The 22,107-nt window shown below is 36.4% G+C and overlaps 2 protein-coding genes across 2 annotated transcripts in view; one reads left to right on the forward strand and one right to left on the reverse strand.

Moving 5' to 3' along the window:
• Nucleotides 1-22,107, forward strand: part of LOC148953822 (uncharacterized) — a 129,438-nt gene that overhangs the window by 100,206 nt on the left and 7,125 nt on the right. Inside the window, exon 6 of the mRNA XM_089086832.1 lies at nucleotides 17,838-17,948. Coding sequence (XP_088942958.1) covers nucleotides 17,838-17,948 — 111 coding nt within the window. The remainder of the gene's footprint in view (nucleotides 1-17,837; nucleotides 17,949-22,107) is intronic.
• The window catches only part of LOC148953823 (uncharacterized), a 140,058-nt gene that overhangs the window by 96,776 nt on the left and 21,175 nt on the right, over nucleotides 1-22,107 (reverse strand). The window contains exon 2 of the mRNA XM_089086834.1: nucleotides 5,794-5,986. Within this exon, the coding sequence (XP_088942960.1) occupies nucleotides 5,794-5,944 (151 nt within the window). The 5' untranslated portion in view covers nucleotides 5,945-5,986. The remainder of the gene's footprint in view (nucleotides 1-5,793; nucleotides 5,987-22,107) is intronic.

Here is a 22,107-nt window from a genome sequence, read left to right on the forward strand (position 1 = left end):
ACTAACTTAGATGAAGTAAGACAAAAGTTGTTTCCATATGAATGTAAAAAAATCACTAAAATTTGAAACGAAAAAAAATGATTTTGATATTATTTTCTTACAAATTTTAATGATAAGGTGGAGTTCCTTGAGAAATTTGTTCCTGGAGATGCGTTAATCCTGCTCCTGTGCAGGCTATTCAAAATTAAGGGAAGTTAGCGGAGGGAGTTATGACTAAGTATTTCATTTATTCTCCCAAAGTCGGTCTCTACGAGGTGTTTCAGACACAAAATACCCCCTTCCCCTACTTGCACCTCTTAATATGTACAACATTGATGAACATCTCGACCAAGCCAAATAAAACTTACATTCTCAACAATTGTCTTGATTTGGTACGCACATTTCCTGAACAGTAACGTAAGACGCGAAAAAGGGTGCGAGGTGCGCAAGGGTGTGAGAAATGGAAATTTAGATTACTTCTTTATAATAGACACAAAGAGAAAAAAAACTTTAAAATAATGACTATTTAAAGGAATTTCATAATTATGTACGCTGGTTCACGACTGAAGGTTAGGGAAGACTCTCCCTTCACAAAAAGAAGGAAACCGCGAGGCAAAGTCCGTGCCGAGATAACAACGGTAAGAATGTCAATTAACGACATAAAAAATTGCAATAATAATTTCTTCCATCTTTAAATTATTTTCAATTTTTTTCAGTTTTCTAATGATAAAGGATTTAATCCAATTTTATTTTCCATTTCTGTGTGCCGTTTTGTAAAAAAAATATTTTTTGATTTGGGGTCAGTCATTTGATAAGTCTGACTCAGATTTTAGGAGTTAAAAATAGCCGATTAAAATAGCCAAATTTGACTCCGGAGTTTTTTTTTCAAACTGTTGTATTTAACTCTTTTTGGTTATCACCCGCCTTGATGTTTTAATTGACCAGACTCTTTTTCTCTTGGTTGGTTACATCCCTTGAGACATTCACCGGAACCACAAAAGAAATTTTATGTGGCTTTTAGGGGCAAGGGTACAGCCATATAAGGGTGCCAATTGTTGGGAAGGCATTTTCCTCCTAAAATTTTTTCTCCCCCTCTAGATTTTGAAAATATCTTTTTTTTGGATATTTTCACTGAAAAATATGTTTTCGTTGAAAAAAAAAATAACAAATTGCCCCAATAAAGCAATTTCCATCGAACAAATGTAAAATAACTATCTTTGAATGTTTTTTGCCATTCCTTTGACCTTTTCAATAGATATGTTAATAAAATGATTCTCAATTTACAGCTGAAAACATGTTTTCGACTTCTGTTGTAGCCAAATATACTTTCTTGCCTTTTCTAATGATGAAATTTACCTATTTTTGGCCATACGATAGGAAGTATCAAATAACCTTTAATTTATTGGTATTCCCACACTACAGAAACATAGTAACGCTGGTTGCTCTGACTGACTGAAGGAGAAAACGCCACCTTGGAAGAGGAAAAGGAAGAAATTTGAAAAACAACTTTATCTATCACTTAAAAGCCGTCTAAAAACAACTTCCTGAGAGTGTTCTCCCGCCAGAGGCCCAGAGCTATGTGTCGACTCCTTATACATCAATGGCATAAGGGATTATCTCGCAAATCCTCTGCACAAGGTCGTATCCAGGGGGGTAGGGGGATTTAACCTCCTTCCCCGAAATATTTGTCCGACTCGTAAAAAATGCAAAAAGAATGAATATAAAAAAATTTGATGCGTTTCTTAATCTTTTTAACCCCCCCCCCTCCCGAAAAAGATTCTATTGTAAAAAAAAATCCGAAAAAAATGCTGGATACGGCCCTGCCCCCCCCCCCCTCCCGAAAAAGATTCTTTTGTAAAAAAAATCCGAAAAAAATGCTGGATACGCCCTGCCTCTGCATCAATTTTATAATGATGCCACGGCTCATCCAGCTGTCCATAAACACAAAGACACAAACTAAGCTTTCTTTTCTCTACATGAAGGTCTTCAGGAGGGAAAAAGCGGTATGGTGCCAGGAAGATAAGTTAAAACACATCCAAACATCGGAACCCATTCATCCGATTGAAGGTTTGAACCCACATCCTGGTTTCATGCTTAGCTGAAGCTCCAAGTTGAAGCTATCGGCATGGTTGAGAAATAAAGTCTTCTGGGAGTAAATTTCTCATGAAACCTCTCGCTCAATTAAGTCGAGTCCTTTAGTGTGAGAAAGTTCATCAGGTAATAGCCCTAATAAGCTATAAAAATCCAATACTGTCCAGCGGAATCACCAAATTTTGCATTAGGTTTTTTTCTTGAGTTTTCTAAAATCATGTTGATACCACTACAGAGGATCCGAAATAGGGCTTGAAGGACCAGGTTTAGTATAAAGTAGAGCAATATATTTCATTAAAACCTCTAAGCAGTCTATCCTAAATAGTTGTTGCCCACGCTTACATTCACAGTGCTCAGGTTTAGTATAAAACCTCTAATTTTACCTCTTAAATGAGACTCAGAGAGGAAAGGAACTAACAAAATGAAAAATAAAATCAAAAAACGGTGAAAAAACGAGGATTTTGTCAGCCAGTGGTAAACCATGAAGAAGACAAAATATAAGCAAATATTTTGAGAATGACCTCCACAAATTCGGTCTCAGTGATCAACAGAAAATGAGAAACAGAAAAAAACACGAAACTCTAATCTTTCGAAGTTTACTCTGCAAAGATAGAACAGACACTGAATAAAAACCAGGCTGGAATCAATGAAAAAGAATTTAACAAAATGATTGAGCAATAATCTTTTGCCTTGCAATAGTTTTAGCTGGTCTATATTTTCTTTTTTCATTAGATATGCAAATAGGTTCTTTTAAGTTATCAAGGGTGAAAATATTGATTGAATCCTTCAAAATTAAACTGTCGTAAATTGGGCTTACTGAAATATCTCAAGTATTTCTTTTTATTGCTTAGATTTGGTTCATATATTTTTTTATCTCAATTACGTCTTTAAAAGTTTGTGGTACGCCATTTACAGTTGATATTAAGGTTGCATCGTCAAAAAGAACTAGATGGGTCTGATTCACGAAAATATGCGAAGCCAATGCCGAATCAAAGTTGTCATTGTTATTTTTTAATGTCAGGGACTTATCTATTGAAGTTTTGTGCTCATGCAAACGTTCACCTAGTTGTTGATGGGTCCTACCATTGTAAAATTTCCCACAAGAACACGGGATTCTGTAGACACCACTACCCATTACAGGGCCAGTTTTATCCTTTCCTGAGTTGAAAAAGTGTTCAACTTTTTGTTCGGTTTTGAAAGAAACAGAGATATTGTGTTTTTTTTTTCCAAGTTTATCGCCAAGTTTCGGGATGTATGGTAAAGCGATGAAAGTTTTTTTCTCAATTGTTGGGGTAACTGAATCAAGGGGGACAAGCTCCCTATTTTGTTCTTTTATCTTTTTTAACCGTCTATATATGATATTTTCAATAAGTTTAATTGGGTAACCATTGCAGAAAAGAATATATCCTTGACATAATTTAATTCAGAATTTATATGATTACGGGAAAAATTTTTTAAAACTCTGTCGACTAAAGAGATTATTACCCTTCTTTTCACAGAAGGAGGGTGATGGGAAGAGAAATGTAGATATCGATCATTATGAGTCGGCTTCCTGTGTATAGAAATCTCAAGGCTAGAAATATTTTTGATAATAAAAACATCCAAGAAAGGCAGCTGACCTGAATCTTCGAGTTGCATTTTGAATTTGAGATTCGGGTAAAAAAAGTTCTAATGTGCCAAAAATTCTCTTAGAGAGTCTTGTCCATGTTCCCACACAAAAAGGATATCATCAACGAAACGAAACCAGATAGAGTGTTTTAAATGGAAACTATTCAAAGCAGACTGTTCTATGAAATCTATGTAAAAATTTGCCAAATAAGGAGACAAGACAGTGCCCATGGATAAGCCCATTATTTGAAGGAAAAATTTGTTTCGGAATTTAAAATACGAGGAGAACTTGTTGCAATGACGGACAAGGGTCATTATGGTATCAATTTCCAAAGTTTTGTAATCCGACCGAGCCGAATTTTCCTCTAAATTTCTTTGTAATGCTTGCTCACATTTATGAACATCACATGAAGTGTACATAGAAACTTCATTGAAACTAGATAAAATAGTATTTTCTGTTGTACTTTGATTTTTTAACTTCTCAACAAGATCTATGATGTTTTTTATATAGGATTTCTGTGTGCCTAAAAGAGGCTTAAAAATGATGGCTAAATCCTTATTTGGCAAATTTTTACATAGATTTCATAAAACAGTCTGCTTTGAATAGTTTCCACTGAAAACACTCTATCTGGTTTCGTTTCGTTGATGATATCCTTTTTGTTTGGGAATATGGACAAGACTCTCTAAGAGATTTTTTGGCACATTTGAACTCTTTTGATTTGAATCTTCAGCTCACAATGGAACTCGAAGATTCAGGTAAGCTGCCTTTCTTGGATGTTTTGATTATAAAAACTACTCCTAGCCTTGAATTTTCTATATATAGAAAGCCGACTCATAATGATCGATATCTACATTTTTCTTCCCACCATCCTCCTTCTGTGAAAAGAGGGGTAATAATCTCTTTAGTCGACAGAATTTTAAAATTTGTCCCCGTAATCATATAAATTCTGAATTAAAATAAGTCAAGGATATTGTTTTCTGCAATGGTTACCCAATCAAACTTATTGAAAATATCATAGATAGACGATTAAAAAAGATAAAAGAACAAAATAAGGAGCTTGTCCCCCTTGATTCAGTTACCCCGGCAATTGAGAAAATAAACTTTCATCGCTTTACCATACATCCTGAAACTTGGCGATAAACTCAAAAAAAAAAAAACATAATCTCTCTGTTTCTTTCAAAACCGAACAAAAAGTTGAACACCTTTTCAACTCAGGAAAGGATAAAACTGACCTTGTCCTAGGTTATGGTGTCTTCATAATTCTATATTCATGTGAGCAGTTCTACATTGGTAGGAACCATCAAAAACTATGTGAACGTTTGCGTGAGCACATAACTTCAATAGATGAGTCCCTCGGATTAAAAAATAAAAATGTCAAATTTTATTCAGTATTGGCTTCGTATATTTTTATAAAGTCGACCCATCTAGTTCTTTTTGACGATGCAACCTTAATACCAACTGTAAATGGCGTACCACAAACTTTTAAAGAGGTAATTGAGATAAAACAAAATATATGAACCAAAATTTAGCAATAAATAGAGATACTGGAGATATTTCATTAAGCCCAATTTACGACAGTTTAATTTTGAAGGATTCAATCAATATTTTCACCCTGGATAACTTAAAAGAACCTATTTGCATATGTAATGAAAACAGAAAATGTAGACCAGCTAAAACTATTGCAAGGCAAAAGATTATTGCCCAATCATTTTGTTAAATTCTTTTTCATTGATTCCAGCCTGGTTTTTATTCAGTGTCTGTTCTGTCTTTGTAAGGTAAACTTCGAAAGGTTAGATTTTCGTTTTTTTCTTCTTTGTCTTCTTTTTTGTTTAGCACTGAGGACAACTTGGCGGAGGTCCTTGTCGAAATATTTGCTTATATTTTGTCTTTTTCATGGTTCGCCACTGGCTGACAAAATCCTCGTTTTTTCACCCTTTTTGATTTTATTTTTCATTTTGTTAGTTTCTTTCCTCTCTGAGTCTCATTTGTCATGTATAACCAGTGTGGTCTAAGAATGAATTTTACCTCTTAATATTAAACCTCTATTTTGGTATTAAAACCTCTATTCAGTATAAAACCTCTATTACATTCAGGTTTAGTACAAAACCTCTAACCTCTAAAACCTCTTAAAACCTCTAAGCAGTCGATCCTAAATAGTTGTTGCCCACGCTTACATTCAACATCCTCACTATTCTCCACTGTTCTGATCAGAAGTTTCACTTTCACATGGAACAGTCTTCTGACGGGTGGCTCTGTCTCCGACATCTGTTTGCTGATTCCTTCAAATGGTATTCAGCAGACAGAACCCTAGAAAAAAAAACATGGAAAAAGGAAGCTTACTGGTGGGATATCTGGATTTAAGGTTTTAAGGATCCAGTGCTATGAAGAATGTCTTGAAAAAGATCAAACTCAGCAAAGAACTTGTGATCTATCGGGTACTTGATTCCTCATCATATGGATATTGATATACATAAAAAGATACTTCTTTTTTTTGTCAATCTTACTGTCTCAAACACTCTCCCTCGAACTTCTTTTCTCTATATGTTTTTCTTTCTATCTCTCCTTCTCGCCGTTCCCCCCTCTCTCTCCCTGTATATGTTTAAACTTCAATTCCAAAAAAAATTATAGTAGAAAGATAAATATAAACTGCAAAAGAAAGTAGCCTATATGTTTAAACTTTCGACTCTGTTTTAGAAAATGATCTCCTTACAAAATTTCCACAAAAAAAGAACATCGGAAACTGGAAAAATACGTGTCTGGATAATACAGACGGGATTTCCGATGTTTTCTTTAATTACACAAGCCTTGCAATAAAAGATGAAGAAGATAAATGCTCATGACAAAAAGAAAACAAACATTTAAATCACTTTGTCTATTATTTCATCCTTTCAAAAAAGTTCAGTTGATTCAAACAAATCGTTTTTTTTTAAACAAACTGGGTTAACAGGAGGAAGACAGCTTTCCGTCATCGAGCCTTTTGCATGGTGATGGATCTGAACTTTCGTTTCCATGAAAGTTTTCCTATTTATCCTACGATGTTTAGCGAAAATAATAATAATAATAATAATAATAATAATCATAATAACAATAATAACAATAATAATAATAATAAAAATAATAGTAACAATAATAATAATAATAATGATAATAATAATAATAATAATAATCTCTAAAAGACACAATAAATAAAATAACAACAAGTCGTTTATCCTGACCCCCTCCCCACCCTCCGAAAAAATAATACATATTAAAATATACATTCTTTCAATTCATTTCGTCATTACTGTGTTTACAAACTAAGTGACGAAAGGTAAAACAATGAGGAATTATTCCAGAACAGTGAAAAGTTTTTCTAAACGAATATTTCGGCTCTTTATCTAAGAGTCGTCAAGCCGTCAACAGAAAAGCACAGATGAATAAGAAAAAATACTTACAACAAGATACCTTTAGAATTACACTTTTAGAATTAAAATCACAACAGTCCTACTACTATCACTTCAAGGAAGTTCAACCAGGACTAAAGGAAAAACACGAAACGATACAATTCATTCGGATCTTTTATAATATAAATTAACGTTTTTAGATATAGTGTATCATAATAATGATAATAATAATAATAATATTAATAATAATTTAAAAATAATATAATAATGATTATAGTAATAGAAATAGTTATAATAAAATATTATTACGAGTGCAAAAAAGGCCATACCACATAATGCTAATAAATGGAAAACGTACAATAAATAAAACAGTAACAAATGGTTTATCCCCCCCCCCCTAAAGAAGACAGATTAAAATGTATATTCTTCAGTAAACCTCTTTACTACCATTTTTATAGATCTAAACGATTGTACTTTTTGTAATTGTATGTAAAATCCCCAAGAATTCAAGGCTATAACACCCAAATAAATTTCTCCTAAAACGAGTAAGCTGCTGGTATTTTGAAAGAATGCAGGCCATATCCTAAATTGCTGCGTGAATGAACCATATCTGAAAACGGCCTACAAGAATATGGGTCACTTCTAAATTGATACGCATCCTAAAGCGACCCCAAAGAACGTGGGACACTCCTAAAGTTGTATGTACCGTAGCAAGTCAAATGAGTGACAAGCGAAATATATGCATAAATGAAATGAAACACATATTAACATGTACAGATCTTTAAAATTCACTGTAGACTGTAGCGTCTTCTTTTTCCATACATGACACACATTTGATACCGCACGTACTGACCCTGGGAATATACGTCAGAACCTTAGTTTAGTTGCTAGTGGTCGGACAAAAAAAAACTGGTTTTTCCATAGGCTTCTCATGATGTGTACATCGGAATCGCGCGTGCGAGAAGGCGGAGTGAGTTTTAAATCTTGTGTGGTTTTAAATCTATGTCACTTGTTTTTAATGGAGAGTATAGCCTTTGTCGATACTATACATTCTGTCTATTGTGTTTAGAATTAGATACGAGTAATTTTTAAAGCTAATCTTCTGAATTTTGGTTTTTGCAGTTGTGTGTATCCTGCTTATAAATAGGTTGTTTTACGTTCTATAATGCTCATTTAAAAGATTGTCAGAAGATATTTTTTTTTTTAAGAATCGAGTTCAGTAATAATTTTTAGTAAATTGCTGAGGGAAATCGATCATGCTCTAGAAATAATTCTCGTGCGTGAGATCCAATCGGTCCACAATGGGTGCTGGTCTCAAAAATCTAGCACGGTAAACTTGGCTTAAATATCATACAGTGAGTTTTCGCTCGCCAAAAGTCGTTGAGTTCTTAGGGTATTTAAAGAATATTTGAGAGATATACGTTTATGCAAGCAAGTACACAGGGTTTAATTTTGAAGGCGACCGCAACGTTTTGTGCGTCAGATTTTTCAAATTTCACGAAAAAGAAGATGACGAAATAAAATTCTAGGAAATTATAGATATTATTCTAAGAAATGTTATATTTGAGAAATTGTGGCCTTAAAATAAAGAGCCCTTGTGTGTAATTGCTTGCCTCAGTGGTTACATGTCGTAAAATTTACCCCAATGGATTAACCGAGGCATTAGACATTTTCATTCTATATTTGCAGATGAAACTCTTTTGCGAAAGGGCAAGAACCCCTTTCGCAGAAATTTATATACAATATATACTGAAAGCGTAAAACCTCTTGGTTATAAGCTTAATATTGGATTAACTCGTCTCACAAGCTTGGTAATATATGAGGCAAAACTTGGTCCAATTAAAATTCAACCCAGTTATACTCAACCCGGCAAATTTTAACCGACTGAAAATAATTTAAACCGGAATAATTTATTAACAACAAAATACCCCAGGAAAATTGACCCATTTGGAATAGGAATTGAACCACACATCCACAAAGATAATATAAATCAAAGAATCGTAGCAGAAAAAGTTAACCCAGAATTCAGTATCTCGAGACTCGAAATATACAAAAAATAAACGACACACTTGCCTCTGACCAATGTTGATTCGTAACCACACAAAGGTAGGTATGAGGAAGCTACCCCCTCCCTAAAAAATCACCTAAAGAGTATCAATTCCCCTAAAGAACCTTAAAGCCTTCAGTCTAAATTTCGTTCTTTCGTGTTTTAACCCGCTTTCTTGATATCTATGTAGATGTGGGCATTTGCCATTCCAATGCTTCACTTCTAGAAATTTCTAGCGAGGACTGGTTGAAATGAGGAGGATGTTTTGTTAAGCCTAAACTTATAAATTTTTCAGGCGGGGCTTAGGAGAGAAAACCCCCCCCCATGCACAAGTAAGATTCAAAATTAGTCGGGGTCAACTACTAAGTTTTACTTTCATGGACATATAGTTTTATTTCTTTTGGATGGAGAAGGCCGTGATGTTACTCAGTGAGTTTATCAAGATCAAGCTTCACCATAACCACCAACATTTTTGTCTCCACTGTTGTTGGAATCATCATCATCGTCAACGTTACCGATCATCACCACTAATATCAAGAATATTGATCATCGATTGATCATATGATTTTGCATCTTCTACGTCAGTGTTATCGTTTTAAGCATTTGTCATGCCTTCGCTGACATCATTATCCCCTCCGTCAACATTTAACTCCTTCAAAAATGCCTTTATAACGATGGCTAAAATCCCAGGTGATATGGGAAACAGTGATATCACAGAGTTTCTTGGCCATGGCCATAACCAGCAAGAGGAGTAACTGGGCTTAGGGACAATCTTATTCACGAGTTCTCTATATATTTTTATTTATTCAAAAAGTAGCAAAAATGCAAATGAAGGTGGCAGGTCGTAGTTTTGTTTTGCGTTCTGGTTTCTTTGGGTCGAGTTTGGCTAAGTTCAATTTTTCTGTACTGAATCAGACGTCTACGTAGAAGCTTTTTTTTAGGGCGGGTGGGGATTTAAAAAACGAAAGAGAGAAAAACTCATAATAAATATGGGCAGAACTACTGGGGAAATTGTTAAAATTTTTTGATTTTAGGAAGGAACCAGGCCTAAATGTTCACCTCCCTTCAAGGGTTTAAGAATTAAATTTTACGCTGGCTGAATTTTTTGTTGGTCGAATTGGTAAGGTTGAATTTTTCGTGTGCTGAGTTTCGGATGAGTGGGATTGTGCTACGGGTCAAGTTTTAGTGGGTTGACTTTGGCCGATTTAGAATTTCGGTGGTTGCATTTTCGTACGCCGGATGCAGTACGGATTGCAGTACGGAAGCTCACATGTGTTGAGTTCTGCGTGCAACCTTTTAATCATATATATAAAACAGACTGCATAAAAGGACCTTGCTTGATTGCTCTCAATTTGAAAATTTTTTCATATACATACTTGATCAGGTGGGCAGCTTCACTTACCTTGGTAGTATTATTAGTAAAGATGGTGGGAGCAGTGAAGATGTTAAAAATAGAATAGCCAAGGCTCAGGGTGTTTTTTCACTGTAAAAAAAAAGTCTGGAAGAATAGGAAGATAAGTCTGAAAACCAAGATTGGAATATTTACAGTGATGACAGTGGTCAAATATGGCTCTGAAGCATGCATGCTCTGAAAAGCAGATGAAGATTTGCTAGATGTTTTCCAGAGAAATTGCTTAAGGATTGTTCTGGGTACCCGGCTGACTGACCGTATTTCAAACAATAGGCTATACGAAAAATGTGGTTCATTACCGCTCTCTAGGGCTATAATGAAAGAAAGGTTGAGGTGACTAGGGGAAGTTGTGCAGATGAAGGAGGACAGATTGCCGAAGATGATTATTTTAGTCCAATCGTCTAGAACTAGACGGAAAACAGGTCCCCCTCATCTGAGATAGGAAGCAGTCATAAAAAAAGATTTAAAGTACATAGGAACTTCGTGGACAGATGTAAAAAGGGAGGCTTTAATCCTATTGGGGTGGATGAAAAGCGTGCGTAGCTGTGTTGGCCTCAGGGGGCCTGATGCTGCGGTGATCTGTTAATAGTAGTAGTAATTTTTTTTAAGGTTTGGTTGTGAGAGAGTTTCTTTCAGGCAAGCAATTCATAACCAGCGCCTCACAAACTGCATTTGTGCCTTCAGTGCCACCTTTATATTGTTGTGAATCTAATTGTCTTATAGTTCTTTTACACGACGCTGTGGAAACCTTTCAGCATAAAGACGTTCTGTTTTCAGAAACCTTTTAGCGTAAAACCTTTCAGCAAAGCTGTGGAAACCTCTCAGCATAAAACATTTTGTTTTACAGATCCAGAATGTCCCGCTACAAAAGTGACGTCCCGTTTCATGCAAAGGTGCCATTAATTTACCTTAATCCTTTTTAATTTGATGATGTAGCAAGTCAATAGGTGCATTTGCCATATACGTTACTTTTGCGCTTTGACTTCTGATTAGCTAAATGTTATATTGCCCAATAAATTTTGCAATGTTATGCTGTCTGTGTCGTCTTTCATTACTTTTAATGGCTCATGCTATTTAACTGTTGGCTACATACAATTTATTAATTCTGTCAGTTAACGAAAAAAAAACCGAAGTTTTTTTTATACCAAATATTTGTCAATTATTTTCTGCGCAAACCTGCATTCGATAAACTTTTTTTGTTTGGTCAAGTTACGCAGTCGTAGAACACTGGATTGAGGATCTCCTTGGCAATACATGGCCCAGAAATCGATCCCTGATGCAGCAAGGCTGGGTGACAGGTTTACTGCTCGTCCCTGTAAAAAAAAAAGACCCAGCAGTTGAAACGTCAGTTTGACGCCCTATGCGCCAGCAATGGCTTTGGAGGATCTTTATCTTTTATCTTTTAATGGAGTTACGAAAACATATTAAGTTCAGCATTGATGCCTTTGGTTCTGCCGCTATATGCATCTGATGCCCTTATGTTCTTTCACATGACACTATAGAAACCTTTCACATTAGCATAGCTTAAGACTATACGTTACTTTATATAATCTTACGGAGCAAATTTTGTCCGTAACGTATGTAAGCAGCGCTAAGTAAACTCGAACTCTGATTAGAATTTTACGCTACGTAAACCTACGCTATGTTAAGGTAAAGTCAATGTAGCAGCAACAAAATGGAACATCTGGATGAGCAATGAATAAATTCTAAAATAAATTACCAAACCTTTCCTAAAAAGCCTTTCATACTTGATCAGAACTTGAATCACAATATCCTGTTCATTTTTGAATTGCTTGCGTATTATGATTGTGAAGATTTAGACAATAATGTTGATAATTTTGCACATTTTTACGTTAGGCTAATGTTAGGGTGAAAGGTTATCTTTAACGTCATGTAATCTAACCATTAATAATAGAAAATAACGTACACATGGTGAAAGCCGCTTTACCCGTAGGCATTGTAAACTTTAAGGGTCCACTAAATCCAATGCTGCCCCTCAAACCAGGCTCAAGAAATTTTGTGAAGGTATGATTGGTAAGTATAGGAAACAAACGGCTAATTTGAGTGTACAATCGATTTGCGAACACTCTTTGGCGTTGCATTGGACTGTTGACAGAGCTAGCAAAATAAGCCAGACTAAAATCAAAGGTGCTAAATTTTACTCACAAACTACCAAAAACATACAAAAAAAAATGCAACACAACCCATCAAATATCAACATATTTTCGATACTTAAGCACAATAGGTGACAGCTTCGTGCCGGTAAGCATGTGAACATAATCTTTTATGTTGCACATTTTTTTTTAATGAGAGGGGAGCTATCACCATGCAGCGCCTATATTACAGGATTGGTCCAAAAATATTTCCAGGAATGTATGGAGATTTGAGATAAATTTCTGAGCCTATCCACCCATACCCATCTAAAGGCTCCGTCTATATTTATCTGAAGACTTACGGAATTACAAATTTTTAGCGCAAAAATGGGATTTTTGAGGCTTCATGCACAACGCCCTCCCCCTTACACAAAGATTCACCGGCTCTCCTCCCTATTTCCTGATGTACAAGTATACATCACTATACATAATTAGATCAAGTCTCAAATAATGAACTTACTTAAATAAAGCTTCAAAACAATTAATCTCCAGAGTAACCGTTTACTTTGTATTGACTACGTACATCTTAAGGAATGAATACACCACCCCGCGGCGGAACTGTCTCTGAAATTGGAAAGCTCAGTGCATGACTTTTCAATAATTTTACATCAATTGGCTTTCTCTGAACTTTCAATCAGCACATTAACCTTTCTCCGTTTTAGGGCAAAATAGTTGTTTCGTTCCACAAAATGGCATCAAGTGCCACTTTGCTGTGGTACTTTCCTTTTGTCTATTAAAAACGCACAAGAACTTTTAATATCCCGTTCAAATGAACCTTATCCTAGTTATCTAAGACCAATGGTTCGATGTAATCATTTATAAAAAAAAAAAAAAAAAAAAAACAACAACGACAAATAAACAAACAAATAAAGACACATCTATGATCAATGTTGTCTGAAAAAATCCAAAATTTCGCATTTTTTTTAGACATGGAATCAAACTTCTGCATTGCGGTTCTCTGGTATGCTGAGTTTGATGGAGTTAATTTGTGAAAATATATGTCAGAAGTGGGATTGCTACTGTTAAAGCTAATGAAAAAATCTATTGAATACGATGGGCTTAGAAATACGGAAGGAATTGTCACATGCACGTGGAAATAATACTTCGACGAGGAACAAAAATGTGTAAATATTATGAATTTACACAATGCAATCTAATATGGCAATCTAACACTCACTTAAGCGCTGGGGGAAAGGAGGAGAAGTATGTCTTATTGGCTGGCTCATATATTTATTGAATGTCTTACATATTTAAAACTGAGATAAAATCACCGTAAACGCTGAAACGATTTCTGATACAGGTTTGCTAATCAATTTGCAAATCGCATTTGCGACATTGAGGCATCTGACTTCACAAACGAGGAAATATTTGAAGAATGACATAGGATTCACTGTAAAGAATTTGAGCAGTGCAAAATTGTAATTCAGTTCCCATTCTTTTCTCTTGTAGAGTACCTTTCCTTAGACCTTAGTTCCTCTTATGCCACCAGAGTCATCCAGGGCATCCAGAAAGAGCCGCCAATCATCCTTCATATGTGCTGCTGCCCAGATATCTTCCTCTTGGGGCTGGACCGTCGCATTGATGTGTTTGATTTCCCGCTGGTATGTCTGACAAAGTGTATTGTTTGGTCTTTCTTTTCCGCGAAATTCCTGCAGCTGCCATTCTCGTACGGTTCTAGGAAGTCCATCCTCCGTCATATAAATAACATACCCAAATTACCGCTATCTTTGTAGGCGGATGACATCTGTTACCACGGACTGGCATGACATAGCTCGTACTGACTGGTTTGTTACATGTGCTCTCCAGTCGATGTTTAGTATTCTTCGAAGACAGTTGTTCTCGAATGCAAGAATGCTCTTTTCCTGTTGTTGGTTATGTTTCTAGCATTTGAAACTATACAAGAGGGCCGAGAGGACGTTACTGTTGAAAAGCCTTAGTTTCAGATTGGTGGAGTACTTTTCCCATCGCCAAACTGGCTTTAGTCAAGTAAAAGCTCCACTGGCTTGACCAATCCTCGACTGCACCTCTTTTTCGCTAGATCCCGTTTGTTCAAATGTATTTCCAAGGTGTTTAAACTCCACAACCAGCTCTACTGCGGTATCCCCGCACCCCATGTCCAATGGCGAGTCGCTTGTTGTCATGCTTTTTGTCTTGCCCGAGTTGATCTTCGATCCTAAAAGGCTCGCCTTCTCTAGGATAACATCGAGAAGGTCCTGGAGCCTTTTCTTGTTTGCCTCCATAAGGGTTATGTCGTCGGCGAGATCGAGATCTGCTAGTTGTTAATTTTCGCAGAGTTGAATACCAAACCCCGTGCAATCTCGGAGCATATAATCAATTACAAGAACAAAAAGGAGGGGAGAGAGGACACATCCCTGTTTGACACCAGACATAATATGGAAATACCTCGTACTTCCTTCATTGGTCCGAACGCAACTTTCGGTATTTTCATACAGAGCAATGATCAAGGATACAAGTTTCTCAGGGATGCCGTAATAACGGGGGATTTTACAAAGCGACTCTCGATGTATTCGGTCGAAGGGTTTTTTGAAATCCACAAAGACAAGGTACAACTTTTGCTTCAATTCGTTGCATTTCTCGATCATCATGCGCATGACAAATATAAGGTCGGAGCAGGAGCGAGATGGACGGAAGCCATGTTGTTCATCTCGTAAGTGTTTTTCTAGGGCTGCTTGAATACAGCGGGGGATTATCAGCGAGAAAAGTTTCCCAGGGATTGAAAGGAGACTAATGCCCCTCCAGTTATCGCATTTTGATGCGTCTCCTTTCTTAAAATGTTTAATCAGTGTACTTTTCCTCCATTCTTCGGGGACTTTCTCTGATTTCCAAATGCAAGAAAAGAGTACAGTCCCCACAATTATGCAGGCACCTAACGAGGTTTTAATCATTTCTGCTGATTTCCAATCGCTTCCTGGCGCTCTGCCATTTTTTAATTTGCGAGTGGCTTGTTTCAATTCCTTGGTCGATGGTTCTGTGGTATTGACTTTAAGTTCCAGGCAAGGTGTTGTGGGAATATTCGCTGTGTCGGGGGGGGGGGAGGGCTGGGTCTGTTGAGAACTTTCTCGAAGTGCAAGGCCCAAACTTCAGAGATTTCATTGGGGGCTGTGAATGTCTTACCATTTACGTCTTTCACTGGTCCATTAAAGTTACGACGTTTCCCGATGATTTCATTAGTTATTCTGTAAACGGCTCGAGAATCACCACGATTGGCTGCTTCTTCCGCCATAGCTGCCTTTTTTTTCTAAAAAATTCCGTTTATCCCCTCTTGCACTCTTTTTCACTTGCTTGTCTTGGTCTTGGTATAGTTGATTTTTCAGTACCCTGTCACTATTGTCCCCACCATCTAACAAACCATGTTTTAGTTTTCGATGTTCTTCAATAAGGTTCACGTCTGATCAGATAGCCACTCCTCTTTAGGTCGCTTTTTATGCCCAATTGTTTCTTTGGATACCTCGTTATAGGCTTCCTTTAGGGCCGTCCAGGTTGTCTACACGCTAGCAGCGTTGTCTAGGTCTAGGACCAGGCTCTCAAACCTGTTTGTTAGCTGCTTAGTAAACTCGTGTCGCACTTTGGTGTTGGAGAGATCATCTGAATCGTAGGCAGGACTTTCTTTGGTTTGGATTTTCTGTGTGGCTTTCAACTTGAGAGCTAGCTTTGCAATCATCAAGGCATGGTCTGTAGCAACGTTGGCTCCTCTATAGGCTCTTACATTTTGGAGGCTCAATTTCCATTTTGTTGATCAAAATATTGTCAATTTGGTTACTTACTCTTCCATCTGAAGAATTCCATGAAAACCTATGTATGATTTACTGTTGAAAACAGGCTCCTCCAATGATAAGGTCGTTCGTTATCGCAAAATCAACTAACGGTGTCCCGTTCTCTTCTACATCACCGAGGCCTTGGCTCCCAAGAACCTCAGGAAAGTATGACTTGTCGCTCACGACTTTGGCATTGAAGTCACCAACAAAACAGACGAGATCGTGACGAGGGATGTCTTTAACAACGGTTTGCAGGGTGTTGTAGAAGTCGTCTTTTGAGGTTTCGTCTGCATCATTAGTTGGCGCATAGCATGTGACTACTGTTAGTTTTGCCTGGCTACCTGCGAAACGTGCTACGATGACCCTCTCATTTATAGGAGTCAATTTCATGTGGGCTCGAGACGCCGATTTTGACAGCATTATGGAAAGGCCTGCCTCTTTCTTTTTGTCGGTGCCACTCTGCAGGATAATGCAACCTTTTTTGAGGTTCTGATTTCCTGCACCAGTCCAACGGACCTCCGACAGAGCCAGAATGTCTAAACCCTAACTTTCCATTTCTTCTAGGACCTGTTCTGTCTTCGAGGGCTGAGCCATGGTCCTTACGTTCCAGAAACCAAGTTTTAATTGACAGTTTGCTTTTAAGAACCGTGTCCGGGGGCGGTCTGGCGTCGTCATCAAGGGGTCTGGGGGCGGTCCATGGTCGTCATCAGGTTGCATATTTGGTATCATGTGGCTCTCGCTGAACGTTTCTGTAGCAAGGCTTTTTTTTCCGGGGGCAGGCTGCTGGTCTACCGGCCAACCCTCCTCCTTTATCCAGGCTTGGGACTGGCTGTATGTCTACAGGCGGAGTTAAAACTTTTTTATTTTTCAGTTTAAACTTTTTTATTTTACTTAGTGTCTTCCCGGTTTCCAAGCCCTCATATTGACACAATTTTACTGACTCAATCTGTAAAGGCGTCATTTGCGACGCTGACACATCTAAATTCAAACACGAGAAAATATTTGAAAAATCAAATGTTTGAAAATTTTTGGAAATATTTGAAATATTGAAAGAAATGTTTGAAAATATTTGAAAAATAAAGAATTTGAGTTGTGCAAAATGGAAATTTGGTTTCAATTTTTTTCTAGTAGAGTATGCTCCATTTTAATTTTTTTACTTTGTTACCAACTGGTTCCTGGGCCATCATGTTTTACTATTTTGGTTTAATGAGCCCACTATATTGCGCTTTTTGTAAATTTTAATAGATATGCTTAGATGATTTTTTTTACCGACTGTGATTCGAGTAACTCTGGTATTATCTATTCAACCTTTAATGACATCTATAAAGATAACCTTCTCCTTCCCTGTTTTTGTTGAATTGTCTGTACCAGTATTTTCTTTCTTTTAGGGTGAATATGACGAAGCTCTGGAATGGCCCTTCACACTGAAGCATCGAATTACTATCATGGATCAAAGTAATTCCCCTGTGGATACTATGTCACGAATCTGGGATCCACAGGTAATACTAAGTTCAGGGTTGGGACATTAAGACTTTGACAAAATCCTCTAAGGACTTTGTCTCTATTCTCAAGGTGAAATTTTTTAAAGAGATCTTATACTTTTTTCGAATTTCTTTTTTTTTCTAAATGAAAGGCTCTTAAAACTTGAAAAGTTTTCCTGGCAATCTTGTAGGACATTTGAAAAAACAAATGGAAGTTGAAAACATTGATAAAATACTCAAAGGATTTTGTAAAATCCTATCCGTCTGAACCTAACATAAGTTAAGTTTTCAACACTTTTCCTCAAAGGGTATGTCTCATCAGAGTTGACGTGAAAAAAAAGGAAAGTCTCCTAAAGTGCTATACGCTATACGGGACGATTTTCGGTCAAACTAGAAGTATTTTTCTTCCCCCGTGTTTTGTTGAAATAGCGTCTTTGAGCCAGGGGATTGATGTGATCATGGTTTCAGCGATTACGGCAACCGAGTAAAAAGTGAACCACAGCCCTAAGTAAACAACAAAAGCACGAAGAACAATAGGGAAATATTTATTTAAAAAAGTGGATATAATTTTAATGAATACTTTGGCCCCATGTCTAAGGGCCGTCCTCAGAAAGACACAAATATATAAAAGACTCACAACAACATGCGATAAATAAAACCAAATTAATTAAAATTTTTCATAGCAGTCCCTGCATCCTTGGTTCAGCGAAGTTTAACCAGGACTTGAAATTTTTTTTTATTTTTGTTTTATTGGTCGCATGTTGTTGTGAGTCTTTTATCTTTTACAATGAGTCCTGGTTGAACTTCGCTGAAGTAAGGATGCTAGAACTGCTTTGAAAAATTTTTAATTTTTTGTTTTATTTGTCGCATGTTGTTGTGAGTCTTTTATCTTTCATAATAAGTCCTGGTTGAACTTCGCTGAAGTAAGGATGCAAGGACTGCTTTGAAAATTTTTTAATTTTTTGTTTTATTGGTCGCATGTTGTTGTGAGTCTTTTATCTTTTATATATTTTTTTTGTCTTTCAGAGGACGGCCCTTGGACATAGGGCCAAAATATTCATTCAAATTATCTCCACTGTCTTGCAAAAAGATTTCCCTATTGTTCCTCGTGTTTTTGTTGTTTGTTATGGAAAGACAGTGTGGTCTTCGTCGCTATTTTAGCCCTAAGTAACTAAAATTTAAAAAAATGAAAGTAGCGAACTGAGAAACACACAGATTTGTTGAATTATCATGACGGATTCCTTATAATGCTGTAGTTAGCCTCTTTAATTATGAATTCAATAAGAATTACAATAATGATGTTGTAATTACAATTGCAATGTAGTTATAAAATACAAAAGATTATATTTCAGTTGCCTTACGATTGATTCTAATCTGTTAAAGAATATCACAATACTTGAATTATACTTTGTTCTATCGTCAATAGTTAATACCGACAACAGATGTAAATGACCATTTTATCAAAAATTTCAGGACAGTACTTGCTGGCTTTGGTGGACCCATTTAAGTGATATCTAGAAGCTCATTTTTCCGAAGCTAACAGGATCCATTAGCTGATCGAGTACAGGCCTCCGTACAGGTTTTTAACTCTGTAGTAGCTGGCTGGTGTGTCATAGCATTTGACATACGATAGTTGTCGATTTTTAAAAATCAATCTTTGCCCGTTTTTAATTTAAATTTAATGAGGAACAAACACTGCCATGACCCTTTTCATTTTTTAACGGGGGGGTCCTCCCCTTCATATACAGAATAATTTCTGTTCGTTTTAAGTTTTAATGTTGTTCCTTACTTCCGGTTGATTTTTTTTTTTTGATTTTTTTTTTTTTATGGTAGCTTGATTTAATTTTTTTCCAAATACTAAAAGAAAATATAAATTTTTTTTTATCAAAAAATTATCAGGAAAAAAAATCAAGCTCAAAGGCGCTCAAATTTTGTCAGTTAGTCGTAATTTTTTGGCGCAGTAGGAAAAACAGCATTGGCTAAGAATTACCGTAGTCTGCCTTAACAATTACAGGTTATCCACATAATCATACACGAGGCACAAAACCATGATTTAAAATAAAGCCCTTTAAGGACTTGAACCTTTGAATAGCATGAAGACAAGTACCCAAGAGGTGAGGAGCCTATTCCTGTAATTCCACCGCTTTTTTTTGTAATTTGCCTCTCAATGCTGAAATTTGCTTAGAGGCGAAAAGCCTTCAAGACCACCATCCGCTGTAAAAAAAAAGCCGAAAACTAAAGAAAACAAAATTCTTTTATGGTGACCTCCAAGAGCTGATTCTAGTTCCTGCTTCATATATTGGAATTTAGCTGTGACATCTGTAACTAATCAACTGTAACTGTGACGGGCTCTTGACAAAAAACCTGTGACGAAGGAAGCAGAAATTGAGGCAAAATCTATCTTCGGTTCATAATAAGGGGTCTTCCAACACTTTTTAAAAGACTGCCCAGTTTTGACCAGAAAGTAAGTTCTTAAAACTCCAGTGCTGCTCAATTTGTTCTGAAATATAGTGTAAGTAAGTTATATTATGCATTCAACCATCACAGGCCAGTAATAACGTGGTGTCACAAAGTTGCGCTAACTGCAGACTGAACCCATGCATAAACGAATAAAATTATTTTTAAGGCATCAGAATAACAAAGAGGGATAGCATTTGAAACCAGGATATTTATGAAAAGAAATACGATTTCCGTACGAATGAATTATCAGGAAACAGATATTAGGGAGTAAAACAGTGCAACTTGGGAGATTCCCATCTAATCTTTTAGGTTAAGTGAAAATCGGGTTTAAATAGGGATAGATAAAGAGGTTCTACCCATTGCTTGAAAGGCTCCAACCGCAGAAATGGCCATTTTAGTTATTATGTACATTCAAAAAGTATCTTATTTAGGCATGCGCAAGGGTAATTGGGGGCTCTACCCCCTTCGATTCTCCGTATAAGTAGGATTTTTTTTCTAAACTTGCGCATAATTTGTCTATTCATTTCCATTTATTTCAGGTCTTGTGTCCTTCCCTGAAATTATCCTAACACAGACTCGAATTTTGAATTGGACTCGAAGATCAAAGTAATGTTATGAAGCACGGAAACTGAGTTGAAAGTAGCTTGAATTATGACTCCAATAAGGCAAAAACTGTTGAAATCATACCCCTTTCCTTCAAACTCGGAAAACAGTCAAAAATGTTAAATGTCCTTTGAAATGTGCTTTGGACTAGACATATCCACTGACCCCTCCCCCTCCAAATTTTGGCTTCTTATTAAATTCACTTCCCTAACTTCAATCTTTTGTTTGTCTGAGGTGAAAGAAAGTTCTTAGGTGCTTCAATTCTAGGTCGTTTTACAAGGGGTTCAAACAACTCTAAAATCATTGTTTATTATGTTGAAACTGGGTTTAATAAGTGTGTTAAAACAGACAAACTTGGTCTTCAAAATTTTGAGTGTGCTGGGACGCGATTAGGAATATATTTTTAAACTTATAGCGTTGCGCCCAAAACCAATGGGCGCATCTGAGGTAATTTGGAAAATAAGCCACTGTAATCGTAAGAATTGTAAGTTTCTATACCCTTGCCCCAGGGGCTGTAGGGGGTCATGCCATCTCTGGGTTATATTTACTTTTCAGCAACTCCAAACAAATGGCAGTCTCAAATTTTGATCCAATATTATGGGGGGAGGGGTTACGGGGGCTTGGATAGCAAAAAATGACACGGGAGGATGGCTGATTGCCTTCCAATCACTTTCGACCCTTAAATAAGGATCTAGCCCCCTTCAGGCTATAGAAAAGTGATTTAATAAAACTTTAATATACGAATAATCTTTTTACAGAACAAAGTGATTGATTAAGTAAATATGACTAATGTCACTCTGAATAAGGATGTCACCAACAATGTTGATCAGCAATCATAACAACAGACTTGTTTATCAACAGTTGTGGAACAACATTAATTTTCTTGAGAACACTTATTGTTTTTTTATTGTTGGAAATAAACGGCAATATTTTCAAAATCAACTGAACATCGTAATAAAATAATAATCGCAATAAAGTTTTAGTACTTATTAATCGAAGGAATTTGTGAAAATGGCAGATATACCTATCCCTTCAGGCTAAATTATGTCAGCCTACGTTTTGCTTGCATATATATACACAAATTTTTTTTTTTTTTGATGTGACTGAGTTTTAT

This window comes from Artemia sp. Qi Xiang Cuo, chromosome 3 (assembly GCF_049724085.1).
Source record: "Artemia sp. Qi Xiang Cuo chromosome 3, ASM4972408v1, whole genome shotgun sequence".
NCBI classification, from domain to species: Eukaryota; Metazoa; Arthropoda; class Branchiopoda; order Anostraca; family Artemiidae; genus Artemia; species Artemia sp. Qi Xiang Cuo.